General features: G+C 42.9%; 1 protein-coding gene across 1 annotated transcript in view; it reads right to left on the minus strand.

The window, feature by feature from the left end:
• Positions 1-305: 305 nt before the first annotated feature.
• The window catches only part of MELK (maternal embryonic leucine zipper kinase), a 41,445-nt gene continuing 26,814 nt past the window's right edge, over positions 306-14,936 (minus strand). Inside the window, exon 19 of the mRNA XM_056513025.1 lies at positions 306-467. Coding sequence (XP_056369000.1) covers positions 327-467 — 141 coding nt within the window. The 3' untranslated portion in view covers positions 306-326. The remainder of the gene's footprint in view (positions 468-14,936) is intronic.

Genomic DNA, 14,936 nt, shown 5'->3' on the forward strand with positions numbered 1-14,936 from the left:
ATGAATGTCAGCATCTCATTTTTAGCAAGATTTCCAACTCAGAAACATGAAAGAGGGGCAGAAATACTACACCAGTCTTTGAGTATATAAAGTAGCTGCCAAATAAATCCCAGGAAAAGAGATTAAAAAGGAAGAGCAAAAAACTTGAAAACAAGCTAAGTGACTGAGACACCATCCCCAGCAGGTTGTGATATGTTGGTCCCTGTCACAGCAGTATCTTCAAAACAGGGAACTGCTGCACACTAAACCCTCATCAAAGCCATCTCCAGAGTCGACAGGTCTGAAGACTGCTGCAAAGTAGGCTTCCTTTAAATGTTATGCTTTTATTACTTTTTTAAAAAAAAATCACCCCCTGTAGTTACACTGAAACTCTCTCCTCCTGCTACTGCAGAAGCTCCTTTCCAAGGGAGATCTGTGGAAGTGAAGACACTTTTTGCTTCAGGTTGAACAAAACATCTGCCGTGGCCCTGAAAAAAAGTCAAGGAGAATGATTTGTGATGACTCTTGACTGACTTTTCATGGGGAAGGGAGACCAGCAAACCAAGCACCCAAATCAGGTGTACGGACAGCTCTTTACCTGTGCAGGACAGGCTTGGTCCCTAAGAGGTCACAGGGAAAACCCCTGCCAAGGAGTGAGTGCTTCGTACCAGAGGAGTGTAGTAACCTGCACAGCCTTTTGCCACAGCTTGCCATGTTGCTTGGTCACTTCCCATCCTACTGGAGGCCCAGCAATGAGCATGCAGGTAATGCTCACCATTCCCTGACTCATCAAATACAGGGGTAAACCAAGGTTAATCAGAGAATCACAGAATTGTTTGTGTTGAAAAGAACATTAAAGATAATTTTTTCAAATGTTCCTGTCATAAGCAGGGACAACCTCTATTAGATGAGCTTGCTCCATGCAACCTGGTCTTGACCTCTTCCAGGGAGGGGTCATCCATGAGCCTGAGCCCTGATCCCAAAGCCTTATGGAAGCTCAGCTGGTTGCAGCCCATGCCATTCAGCATGGCTGGATGTCTGTGAACTCACAGTATTAGGAAACAAGGATTCCAGGGTTTGTGGTACAGAAATCACCCACGCTGCACCTTAAGTGCATTCACAGTTCTCTTCTCAAAACTTAAAATTCACACATCCATAAAGCCCTTGCCATCTGGATATGCAGCTTTGTGATCAGGTTGGCTCAAAGCACAGTCACTGCCAGAGGGGCTGCTGGCCCCTTTGCAGTGCTTCACTTCAGGGTCACTTCTCTCTGCAGCTTCTCCCTAGCTTCAGATACCTCAGATACCTCAGAGCCTCAGGTACTTTACCCACCAAGACTCTCCCCAGCACTTTTCCTTGCAAGCTGACAAGGATGCATGAACATTAAAACAGAAGCTTGCTTTCAGCTGCAGCACACGGGCTTCTTCTCCTGTTTTTCCGAAAACACTTGCCAGCCCCTGAGGGAGGAGAAAGCCCCAACATCCCTTCTGTGCCATGAGCTCCAGGAGGAGCGTCCTCACTACTGTCCCTGGGTCTAGCATCCTACTCTGGATCTGTGCCTCACTGCTGCCCTTTGGAGCTCTGCATCTGAGATTGTTCATCCTGTGCTGCAGTAGGTTGGGATCCCTATCATCCTGTCAGGTCCCCCCTTAGTGCAGTGTGCTTTCCTTTTTATTCACATGTGTGTTGGTTTCACATGCTTGGGGGGAGGGGTGGATTCACCTCAGGGCAGGCTCCATGAGGCTGGGGAGTGGGAGGGGCTCTCCCGTCTCTGGGAGCCTCCCCTGTGAGCTGCTGGCACCAATCAGAGAGTTGATTTGGTGATGGACAGCTCTGGAAACCAATGAAAAGTTACTTCGCTTTCACAAATCACAGTGGATCTGGTTGGCTGCCTCTCTTTCGGTTTCCGGCCTTCGGGGATACGGTGGCCTCTGGCTGGGGCACCAGTCCCCGGTCCGGCTCCAGGCTCAATGTGGGGCGCGGGCACCGGCTCTGCGGGGAGCCCCTAGCTTGGGGGCCCCCTGGCTCCGCACGGCCCTGGCCACATGGCTCCAGCACCGGCCACATGGCTCCAGCACCGGCCTCATGGCTCCAGCACTGGCCACATGGCCCCGGCCCTGCTGGCTCGGCTTGGCTCGCCTCTTCACGTGGCAGAAGAGCCCTCCAGCTGCCCATGTTGTTTCTTCATGATCTGGGTACAACTTTAACTTCTTTATGCCTGGATAAGATCCTTGATCTCCTGAGCTTTCCTGAATGAGAAGAAATAAAGCATGGAGACTACAGAGGTCAGTGGAATGAAGATAAAGTTCCTGATGGGAAGAGATTGAAAAGAGGCCACTGATAAGTAGCTGAAAACCTTTTTTGTGGGCTAAGGGGATTGTGACTTCACTAAAATTCCTTAAAACTGTGAAATATACTTGGGGAGGTTTGGATGCTTGAAAAGAAGACTTTTTGCCTTGGGGAAATGGAGCTCTCTCTGTTCTGGGACTGGAATATGAACAGAGACATTTGATAGTGAAGGAGATGAAGACAATTTTGTTTTTCAGCAGCCTGCCTTTAAAAGTAGTACCCCAATGCTGTAACATAACCCATAGCACAGCTCTTGAAGGACTGTGAAAAAATGAGAGGAGAGTCATAATCTGCAATATTTTCCCGGGCGGATGTGGCTTGTGAAGGTGAAGACACCCCCTAAGCCATAACTAAAAAAAGGGACTTTTCAGTCTTAAGTAAACTGAACTGATTATTTGGATGTATAACTGACTGAAGTGTTCTATGTCTGTTTGTTGGTAAGAAATGTGGAATGAAGGGGAGGAGGGAACAATCTAGGAATCTTATTCTGAATTTTTTTGTGTTACTAATAAACTTTTTCTTGTACCTTTTTAAGTTTTGAGCCTGCCTTGTCTCTACTCCTGGGTCCTGTCTCTAAAAGAAATTAAATATATTAAGGTTGGCAAACCCAAGTCGTACTGTGACAACATGGAACCAAAATCATCTGTAACAGGACTATTTCTGTAAAATTGAGTATGTCTATGTGGTGGTGCTGTGGCTGAGGGAGGCTCTCAGCTATGCATGTGAAGTGGGACACAGTTAATGTGGGGATGATTATAATTAAATTTATTGCTAGTACATTATGAAAGTATTGCTGATACCTACATAAAACTATCTAAAAATATCTAAATATCAACTTATAACAGTAATAACTCATCTATTGCAATGATTACATTATAATTGAGTCAAGGACTCCTGTTGAATCAAAAGCTTTGGAGAGATCCCCTCTTTGTCTGAGCTTTCCAGAGAAGTCTAGGCCTACTTAGTCTAGGTCACAGTCTGTGTTTAAAGGATTATGATATAAACAGATTCATCTAGAAACATACAGGCTGACAGTCGTTCTTTCAGAATTCACACATCACAGTTGTTCTGTTGGTTTTTGCTTTACAGTTTTCTTTTTTTTCTGTAGGTGTATACTGAGCAGGATTTTATCTAAGCAATTGAAATCCTGATGCTAAAACTCTCTTCTATCCCACAAATTAAACAAAATCAAAAATCTATTACTACACAATTAATTAAAAATGGATGAGTTCCTAGCTGCTGAGCTTTTAATTAAAAGAAAACCTGTATTACCCCGAACATTTGCATGAGGAGGCTGTAAAGTTTTCTGCACAGTGGTATAGAGTTTAGAAGATTTGAGTGCAAATCTCCATGTTTCAAAATGAAGATGCTGCTGCCAATAGAAAGAAGACACTTTACTGTTTCCCATTTAGGAACTCTGCTTTATCCTGGCTAAATTTCCCTTTGCCAGTACTCGAGAACAACACATCCAGCAACTCAGTTACTTTTTCCCAGCTGGCTTGTGAAGCTGAAACCCTGAAAATAAACACTGGAGCAAGGATTAATATTTTCCTCTGCTTCCTCCATTCCCAGATAGCTATGGGTTTTCAAGACAACTGGGTCTGATGGAGAATTTCAAATTGCAAATGAAAATTTGATTTTCACAATTGTTAACACCATTTTATAAGGTGAATCTGAATAATTTATCTTCTTGGGAAAAAATTTATTGCTTTTTTTTCTTTTTTAAACTTTACCTAATCATGTCAGTCGCTGTTCTTGCTTCCTGTACTGTTTCTCATGAAACCCCTTAAAACTTCCCTGGTGTTTCCTGAGCCCAACGAGTGTACTGATGGGGACCTTCTCTGAGTTCAAACATGGGCAATTCTTTCGCTGGTGAAGGGATATTAAAGGTAATTTTGTCCAAAGCCCCTGAAATGAACATCTCTTTTTCCACATGTATGAGTAAGCTCCTTCCTGATATGGGATAGACCGGTGTTCACACATGGTTTTATAAGCATGGTGGCATATATAACAAAATAAAGCTTTTGAAGATGTCCTTGCTCATTGCAGGGCAGGGTTGGATTAGACGGCCATTAAAGGTCCCTTCGAACCCAAATGTTTTTTTAATTCTATGAATATTGCTTGGCATTAACGATGTGATACAAAAATTGTCTCCTGTAGGACATCTTGGGATATTTAGTTTGCTTTATAGAGTTTGTTATGACTCATAGTTCTTCCTCGTGATTGTGATGTATTCTGAAGGTTCAGCATCTTGATGGTGAAGCCAACAGTTTGTCCAAGACAGATTTTTCTCTTTTTACCAGCAGATAAAAGGGAGAATTTTGTCCTAGAAAGGATGGTGATTACCTCACCTTTTTAGTACTGTCTTCAGGAAAAATGGCAATCACTTTGGAAGATTCAAACCTGGATGAGCAGAGTGGACAGGAAAGGGAGACTGAGAAAACTGAAATCTGTGAGAAGCAGCCAAAAACCTGGAGAGACTTTGGAATGTAATGAGCAGTTGAAGAAGGCAAGCCAAGAGCATCCTTCACAGGAAGGCTCTGAGTGGGAGATAAAGGACTGAAGAGCTGTCATGAACTGAGAAGGTACAAGAGTTTCAGAAGGAAGGAGGAATTGGTGGAACAGGCAGGGAGGAGGACAAAGACAGTGATACAGATAAGAAGGGCCACAAAGCTGTGATGCAGGCTATGTGAAAGGAAAATTTGTTATTGTAAAAAAGTAGTATTGAGAGTAGAGAAAGACCACAGTCTGCATCTCCAGGTCTGTGACCAATGATGATAGCAAACACCCCAAGAGCTAATGCTAAGGGTTTCACAGCTGTATGTCTTAGATGGACTTTGGAAGATGAGGTAAGACTTCATGACAGCTTTCCATGAAGGTCTTGGACTGGGACAGCTGCCAGCTCCCAGGAGGTAAGAGCTGCCCCGGTTCTGTCCAGCCCAAAACAAATCAGAATGTTGTTGATGCAATATACAAACTACTTGATTTCTCTTTGAGAAGTAAAGGGTTATTTTCTTGTGATGATGACTCAAAGCAGTAGTAAGGGCTAAAGAAGAACTGCTCATTATGATTATTGCTTCTCTGCTGCAGAAACACAATGAAATCTGCCCATTACTCCCAGTAGGATATCTTTCCTCTTTCCTTTCCTTCCTCAAAGAAAAGGTCCTTAAATTATTGTCATCTCAAGATACAAACACAGTTTATTTTCCCAACACTTGATTAGGCATATAATTTCCACCTTTTATATTTAACATTAACATTAAATTTAAGTTTAATTATGAAGTTGTTAACCATTAAAAAAACTGTTAAATGAATATAGTACGTTGAGAAAAAATAGTATTTCAAAATGAGCATTTAAAAAGAAAATTTATGCATAGAAACAATGGAGAATTACAATTAAGAGCTCTAGGGACTGGAGAGTGATTTGTCCAGCCATTACACAGTCATTTCAATTTAAATTAAAATTGCAACTATTTTCTAGTCATCTAAAAATATGTGGTGTCACATTAAGAGTTTTAATGGAGCTTTCTCTAGGGAATGTAGCAAAGCTAGTTAGTAGTACATAAATAACTAAATACAGTAAACTGAATAAATTCTTTGCCAAAACACTAATATGATAAAACCAAAAAATGGCAGTAGATGAGTTTATTTTCTCTAGTGGAGCATAGGCTTCATATTAAGCTAAAGAAACAGTTCATGGAGTGTCCAAGTCTACATGGTTTAACCAGAGTTGACTGATAAAAATAAAAGTCTGCCAGATACATTTTTCTAACCTGACAAGTGCCTGGGTGAATGATGCTGCATACTTTGTTAACAAACTACAACACTGCTATTGAAACGTAGCCATCCCTCCTTCCCACCATAGAATATTGAAAATACACCTCTATGGTCTATCCAATATCCCTGATGTAGGGAAAGTTAGTTTACTCTCTAGGTTTCCAGATTTTAGCTTAGTGATTGAGCTTTAAGTTTTAACCACTGCAAAACATGTTTTCACAAAGATTTTTACTGAGTTGCTTTATTCAAGCCTACTTAAACACTAAGATCTTACTGATCAAAATGTACCCATTCAACAAGCCAAAGACAGCCTTCAGGTGAGCCTGGAGGGCTTTTACAATCCAGAAGGTACTTGGGATCTCGGAGAGCCAGCTGCTGTGCTGGGTGTGCTAGGCAGTTTTCATAAGGAACAGGACAACTGTTTTGCCTGCTTCGCTCACCAGGTCTGTATCTGGATTCCAGAGAAACACTAGGAATTTGGAGCTCACCCCTTCTGACTCCCTGTGCTGCAGGTAGGAGCTGTAGGTCAATCTGGGGGGAAATACTGTCCCATGACCTGATGCTCTGAGCAGTGCAGCCACCTTCACTCCTTCACAATCTTCCTCGTGCTCCTGTGCTCAGAAATGTAAAGGAATATATCCTGTGTGTAAATGCCCCCTCACCTGTCAGCCCCAGCTAGAGACCTGTCAGTGGTGTGTTTATTCTTGCACCATCATTAGCAGATCAGTGTGCCATGCAGCTCCATCTAATGCCTGCACCTGCAGAAAGGTGGGGTGTGCCATGTAGGGTGGGTGGCATCTATCAGATGTGAATGTAAAGAGGTGTTCTGAGGTCATGGTAAACATCTCCCATTCAGCAGGCTTTGAGGACAGGAAGGTTTAAAGCACAACTTTTTTGAAGCCTGTTTGTTATTATACCTCTCAAACACTCGGAACTTAAAGCTTTAGGGACCAGCAGCTACTATCAAATATATTATAATGAAACAACTACAATTTTATTATCCACCTCTCCCCTCAAAAATGGGCTGCATTTAGATATTGGAAGAGCTTTCCATATGGCATTCCAGTTGTTTTTTCAACTTGCTGCTTTCATAAATTAAAGATGCCAGTATTGTAATTCCCTTAGTTAGTCTATTGAATTTAATTTAGTAAAAGAAAGGTAAGCAATCAGACTAATAGCCTCAACCCTGACCAAGCCTGGATAGCCAAGTCTGTGTGGTTTTATTTTGCATTGCATCTACACCAAAACTTGCTCTATGGGCTCAATAATTAGCTTAACTTCAATACGCAAGTGTATTTTGATTTTCCCTTCTGAAAGTGTAATTCTGTGTTTGTCTACTCAGATTACGCAGATATTTCCACCTTAAAGCAAACCAGCTGCAGTTTTTCATTTGAGTTCCTCTGGCCCTTGCACCTGAACTATCTACCCGTCTACTCTTCTGCAAAGCCATCCAGCTACACAAGTTCTGAAGAGACAAAGAAAAACAACAAGAGTGAGAATCTCTATGAAATATATATTTCTTGTTAAAATTTTAAAGCACAGTCTTTAAAAAAGATCTGCACATCAAGCTTTGAATGGAAACTAATTTAAACACGTGAACTGGTGAGCTGTAGGGGTAAAGCAGGAAGGGTTCCCTGTTGTCTGTTCCTCAAAATAAAATCAACATGCCACATAGTTTGTTAAGATATCAAAATTACTCCAGTCCTTCTTTGCATACTGGTTTTCTTAGTAATCTGTAGCAAAAAGGCAAAAGGTACTTTATACTGCAATAGATAGTAAACGTGATTGACAGAAGGACAGAGGTTAATCCATGAATTACTGAGATAAGGGAGTTAAAAATGAAAGATCGTCTTCTGAAGAGGGTAGAACTTCTACTGGTTCTTTAGTACTTGGTCTCGGACTACTTTTGCTAAGTATATTTATTAGTGGCCTAAACACAAACTGCAGAAGGCACTAGGGAAATTTGCATAGTAAGTAAGAGATCACAAAATTACAGAATCATTAAGGTTGGAAAAGACCTCTAAGAGCAAATAAATAAAAGGGTTAATGCAGCAACACTGTGTTCACCACTAACCCATGTCCCCAGATGACATATCCACATACCTTTGGAACACTTCCAGGGATGGTGACTTCAGAACTGTCCTGGACAGCCTGCGTCAGGCCCTTCAGTGAAAAAATTTTCTCTAATATCCGTCCAGAACTCCCCTGTTGCCACTTGAGGACATTTCCTCTGATCCTGCAGTTAGCTGACTGGGAGAAGAGCTCAACCACCACCTTGCTATAACCTTCTGTCTGGGAGCTGTAGAAAATGAGAAGGTCTCCACCAAAGGTCTTTTCCTCCAGGCTGAACCCCTCCAGCTGCTCCTCATCAGATTTCTTATCCGGACTTCTCCCCAGCTTCATTGCCCTTTTCTGGACAAAATGCCACAGATCCATAGAATATTATAAATTGGAAGGGATCCACTAGGATTATCAAAGTCCAACTCCTGGCCCTGCACAGGACAGTCCCAAGAATCACACCATGTGCCTGAGAGTGTTGTCTAAATGCTTCTTTAATTCTGTCAGGCTTGTTGCTGTGACCACTTTCCTGGGGAGCCTGTAAATGGACTCATCTGCAAACTTACTTTGCATTCCTTTGAATCTTGCATACAAGTTGTTTATTGAAGAAAACTGGGCAAAAGATGGAACCCTACAAGAACCATACTGGTGGCCTGTTTCCAGCCTGATGTTGCACCATTCACTTTGTGCCTGACCCACTAGCCATCTGCTCACCCACTGTATGCAGCTGTGGGCTGAATTGTCTAGAAAAACCCTGTGAGAGGCAGAATGTTACCATCTGATTATGAGAAAGAGATGTCTCTACTTGAATTAAGGTGCAAGCAACACCAGTCAATAGTATGGATTTTATTTAACAGTAAATGTGAGGTAGAGAGATAAAAGAAATAAAAAGTAGTAAAGAGAGCAGGGGGCAGAGAAAGAGTGGGCTTCTTAGCGGTAGGAGTTCTGAGGTTGCTCAAAACTTCTCATCATTTATGCATTTTAGCAAAAAGGAAATTAATGCTCATTTATTACACAGTTCTCTTATTTTATTGAGTAAATTATTCTTTCTCTTCAAATGGTAATTATTTCCATGCTCAGTCTTTCTCTTCTTTTATTTCAGTGGGTTTCTTGTCTTTAATCAGTGGGTTATGGTACCCCCCTGCAAGACTCGTCAGAGCTGATTGTCATCATAGCTGCTGACTGCACTTTCCTTGTGGATACAGTCTCCCAAAGACTTGTTTACCTTTCCTTAGGCATGAGATAAATGGAAAATAGTGTCACCTTTGTCTTATCTCAAGTTGCCATTAGGTGGCTTAACTCACAGTCCCAATTCCAGAAATCCAGGAGGCATATCTGGGGTAGGGTAGAAATGGGGAAGGGGAATGGCAGGGAAGGGAACTGCAGGAGTGGGTTTTGGTGAATCACAGATGAGCAGTTGCACAGCTCGCTACAGTAGCACAGTCTTCAGTGATTTTAGTGTTTGAGGAAATTGTGATCTTTGTCTCTTTATGCAGTATCAGAAGCTTTACTGAAATCCAAAAAGGTTATTTCCACTGGCTTCTCTTGATCATCTAGGTGGGATACCTTGTCAAACAAAGGAATCAGATTTAATAAGCAGAAGGACTTAACTCTCCTGAAACCACGCTGGCTATGGTGACCTATGCCTGTATCCTCCTTCATATGTTTTTCAATACCTCCCAGAATAATCTTCTCCATAACCTTATCAGGAACTGCAGGATCATCCTTCATGCACTTTATGACAGCTTCCACTTAACTGGGACCTCTCCAGATATGCAAGACCATTCAAATATTGAGAGAAGCTTCACAATGACATCAGCCAGCTCTTTCAGTATTCTCAGATGAATCCCATCAGGTCCCATAGATTTATAGGGATCCAGCTGGTGCAGCAGATCCCTACAACTTCAGAATCAACTGTGAGTTTATCATTCTCAAGCCATGGTCATTCAGCTCAGGGCACTGGGACTCACTTAGAACATGCTGAAGAGACATGAGGAAAACAATAAATATCCCTGTCTTGTCAGACTCCCTATTTGGAGGTGACCACCCTTATTCTGGAATGGGCCAATGTAATTTCTGCAGTGCTTTTTGCCGATATATTTTAAAACCCGCTTTTTATCATCCACTCCAACCATCTCCACCCAGTTCTGGCAAGTTTCAACTCTAGTTAAATTTTGGCTGCAAAAATTTTGTCCCTGCAGAGCACCATCTCTGCGTTCTCAACATATCACCCAATCTTCTCCTGCTGGGCATACACCTTCCTTTTCTGCATCACCTCCAAAAGAAGATCCCTGCTCAACCAAGCCAGCCTTCTGTTTCATCTGTTTGACTTTCAGCATTTTGGAATAGCCTCTTCCTGTGCCCTTAGGAGATGATGCCTAAAATGTGACCCACTCTAATGGACCCCAGCAGCTTTGGAAGAATTTTCCCAAGGCTTGTGATCACTATTTCCTTGAGCAGCCTAAAGTCTGCTCTACTCATGTCTAAGGGTGAAAATTTTCTGACACGTCTCCTCCTTGTAACAGAGATTTTAAACTCAATCACTTTGTGGCTGCAATAGCAAAGATAGCCAGTAATCTTGTCATTCATGCAACCCTCTCTATTAACAAACAGCAAATCAAGGAGGGCATCTTTCCCTGTCAGTTCTCCTAGCACTTGTATATGAAGTTGTCATCCAGGTGTTTTAGTAATCTTTCCAGCCTGGATTGTACCAACTGTGTGATGCTCCCAGTTGTTTTCTAATAGGCTGAAGTATCCCAGAAGGACAAGGGCAGTCGACTTGGACACATCCCTTAGTTCCACTGATGTTATCATTTGGGCTGGGAGATCTACAGTAGAGTCCTACAGAGACATCTGTATCCTTCCACTGCCCCTCGAGTCTTACACAGAGGCTCTCGACTGTGCTACTGCCACTTGTGACCTCTCTACATTCTAACCCTTCTGTTACAAACAATGCCTCCCTCTGCCTCATCTGCCCTGCCTGCTCTTCCTGGAGTTTGTAACTGTTCAATAGGGCACTTCAATCACAGGACTCGTCCCAGTAAGGTTTCACTTATACCACTGATGTCAAATCACTGGAAGTGGGCCAAGGATTCAAGCTCCTCTCGTTTGATCCTCATGCTGTGTGTTGGAACAGAAACACTTCAGCTCTGGTCTGTAGTAGCCAACATCTCCCACCAGTGCTCAGTTCCTCAAGTTTTGGTGCATCACCCCACTGCCTCTCACTACCCAGCCTGGTTTTAGTCCTTCCCCCTTCCAAACTAGTTTAAAGCTCTATTAACGAGTCCTCCTAGCTCCTATGCTAGAAATGTTTTTCCCCTCTGAGAGATGCATCCCACCAGGTGTTAGCAGATCAGGTGTTGTATAGATCATCCCATGGTCAAAAATTCGAATTACATTAGCCCCAAAGCCCAGTGCTGATCTGATGGATCTGCCTGTTCCTTTGAATATTGTTTCTTTGAATATTATTCCTTGGTACTGGAAGGACAGTGGAAAATATTACCTGTGGTCCTGATCCTTCAACCAATCATCTCTAGGTCCTAAAATTCCTTTTACACTCAGACTTCTCTTTACTATCTCATCACTGCTGACTTGAAGAACCAGTAACAGATAATAATCAATCAGACAGCCTTAGCAGACTGGAGAGTTTTCCAGTAATTTTCCGTACTTGATTTTCTCGAAAATAGTAGACTTCCGTGTAAACTGAGTCCAGGCTACATATCAAATCCTCTGTTCCCCTTAGCAGGGAGACATGAGAACTATTCTTTCCCTCTTAACAAATGAGGGTGTAACACAATTATGTTGGCCTAGTTGGCCCCACTCCATCGCAGAAGTACCTTCATCCACCTCATCAGTTGACTGTCTTTCTGGTTCCAGGCCTTCCTACATGTTGTACAAAGTGCCAGTCCTACTGGTCATTATGTCTTCAGGAGGAGGAACTTTTCTCCTAGAATTGGCAGAGACCAGCTCTCCTGTTCAACAGACCATTGACTAACTATGTGACAGCATTCTGAATCCATCTGGATCTCTACTACCACAGAAGTTAAAGACTCTTGGGACTGTAGCACCTCTGAGAATTCATCAATCTCTTATTCTTTTGAATTGAGATTCTGTGTATTCACTTCCCCTCGTTTCTTCATCTGGTGACGCAGCACATCGACAACACCTGAAAAAGGAATGATTGCCAGCCTCAGCCTCACAGAGAGGCATCTAGCACTCCTGAGACCTGGAGAGTTGTATGTAGCATCAGCAGGTCTGGCTGAAGGCCTCTGACATGGTTCAGTGACTTCAGCAGCTACAGTGGCATGCCAAAACTATAGCTGAGAGAGGATACACTATAAAGACTGGTGCTGAAAAGGTCTCTGTGCTCTTCACCAACCACTTGGTCTGTTTTCTGCCTCTACTGATTGCTTCCAGAGAGCTGGAGACTAGCTGCTCCTGCTCATCTTGTCCATAGAAACTGACATGGCATGTCCCTGTTTGCTCACTCCTGGTCTCCTGGTTTGGAATCATTTACACTCCCTAGAGCCATTTAAATCTCCCTTGATGCTTGGCATTGCCCCCTCCTTGCTGGTTGGCTGCCAAGGGCTTCTAGGTTTGGATGGGGTTGGGGGCTGCTGCATGGCCAGTGCCAAGGTCAAGAATCCCCTTGTACAGCTGAATCTAACTCTCACCTCTAGACTTATCTCAGTTCCCACTGATACTGTCTCATCAACAAGACAAGTATCTTTCTTATCATGATGAACTAAAAACAGAAAATTACCAGATAGGAACACAAAGGAGGAACTGAGAACATGTACAGCAGAAAGAACATGAATATCCATAGTGTAAACTACTAGGAGTAGTAGTTCTCGTAGATAAAGAACAAAGAGTGTGGCTATTGCATGAAATCCATATAGGCACTTACAAGAACAGGGACCACCTGCTTTTAAAAGATCACTTCAGCACTGGGACAATGAAATGGAGAGTCAAGATAAGGCCCCAAAGTTCGATGAATTCAGTCTTAACAAATCATACATTGGTAAATTGTAATAATCATATACTTGGACAAATGGTAGCATCATCAAGACATAAGACTCAAGCATAATAGTAACATCAAGACAATGTTCATGTACAATTGTCATGGTTTTATCACAGTTGACAACTCAGCCCCAGCCACTTGCTCACTCACTTTCAGTGAGATGGAGGAAAGAAATGGAAGGGTAAAAGTTAAAATCCTTTGCTTGAGATCAAGTTTAATAGGCATAGAAAAAGCACACAAGCAAAGTTTATCAAGGAATTATTTCCCCACTTTCCATGAGCATGAATGTGCTCAGCCAATAACATGACACCAAGACTCTACGCCTAATCACAATTCAAGAAGACAAATGCTGTCCCTCTTTTCTTCTTTCTCCCCTATGTTGGTTTTGTATGGCCTGGCTTAATAGCATGGGGGCCACAGAGATGGCTTCTGTGAGAAGCTGCTAGAAGCTTCCAGCATGTCTGGCAGAAACAATCCCTGATGGCTCTGAGAATGGACATGCTGCTGGCCAAAGCTGGGCCAACTAGAGATGATGGTAATGCCTCTGTGACAATCTATTTAAGAAGAAATAAAAACAAAAGGTGGTGGCACAGTTTTAATTCCAGCTAGAGAAGAGGAGGTGAGAATGTGTGAGAGAAACAACATGGAGACACCAAGGTCAGTGGAGGAGGGGAAGGAAGTGCTGATATTCCTTGCAGGCTATGGTCATGACCATGGTGAAGAAGCTGTGCCTCCGCAGCCCATGGGGATCCACAGAGGATGCAGAGATGCACCTGCAGCCCATGAGGGAGGTGCCCACGCCAGAGCAGGTAAATGCCTGCAGGAGGACGTGATGCAGTTAGTGGGAGACCTGGTGGAGAGAGGGGGCCCCTGCTTCCAACCTGGAGCAGCCTTTCCTTGGAGGACTGCACCCCACAGCAGCAGTTTTGGGAGGACTGCTGCTTGTGAGATTGGAATGTCACTGGAGAAGTTCTCAGAGAACTGCCTCCCATGGGAAGGGACACCATGGTCTCAGAGGGGAATGACTTCTCTCTCTTAACCAAGCAGAAGAAAAACCTTGTGTGACCAAAACTGACCAAAATGCCCACTCCCTTGCCTCCCTTCACTGTCAGTGGGAAGGAGGGAAGTGTTGAGGGGGAAAAAGTTATTTTAAGGGCTTATTTTATTTCTCATTTTCCTACTCTGATTTTGTTAGTAATAAATTCACTTAATATTTCTAAATTGAGCCTGTTTTGCCCTTTGACTGTTTTCTCCTGGTCTTTATCTCAACTCATGAGCCCTTCATTAAATTTTCTCTCCTTCCAGCTGCAGCAAGGGAGGGTGATTGAGTGGCTTTCATCGATGCCTGGTGTTTGGACATCATCAAACCATGACATCCCCACCGTGTTAAATGCTGATGATGACACCCTATGGTTTAGAGATATCCCTTGGATCAGTTGGGTTTGGCTATCTGGGCTGTGCCCCCTCCCAAATGCTTGTGCCCCCTGGACTGCTTGCTGTTAGAGCATGAGAAGCTGAGAAATCCCTGACTTAGGTTAAGCACTGTCCAGCAACAGCTAAAATGTGTATTACTAAAGTTTTCCTCCTAAACCCAAAACATGGCATTGTACCAGCTCCTAGGAAGAAATGAATTTGATCCCAGCCCAAACCTGGACAAATAATGAACATAGATTGAGTTTAGATTCCAAAAGAAATTCCAAGGGATTGACATTAGTACAGGTCCTTAGGAATAGCAAAGCAAGCATGCTTTCAA

This window comes from Oenanthe melanoleuca, chromosome Z (genome assembly GCF_029582105.1).
Source record: "Oenanthe melanoleuca isolate GR-GAL-2019-014 chromosome Z, OMel1.0, whole genome shotgun sequence".
Classification (NCBI taxonomy): Eukaryota; Metazoa; Chordata; class Aves; order Passeriformes; family Muscicapidae; genus Oenanthe; species Oenanthe melanoleuca.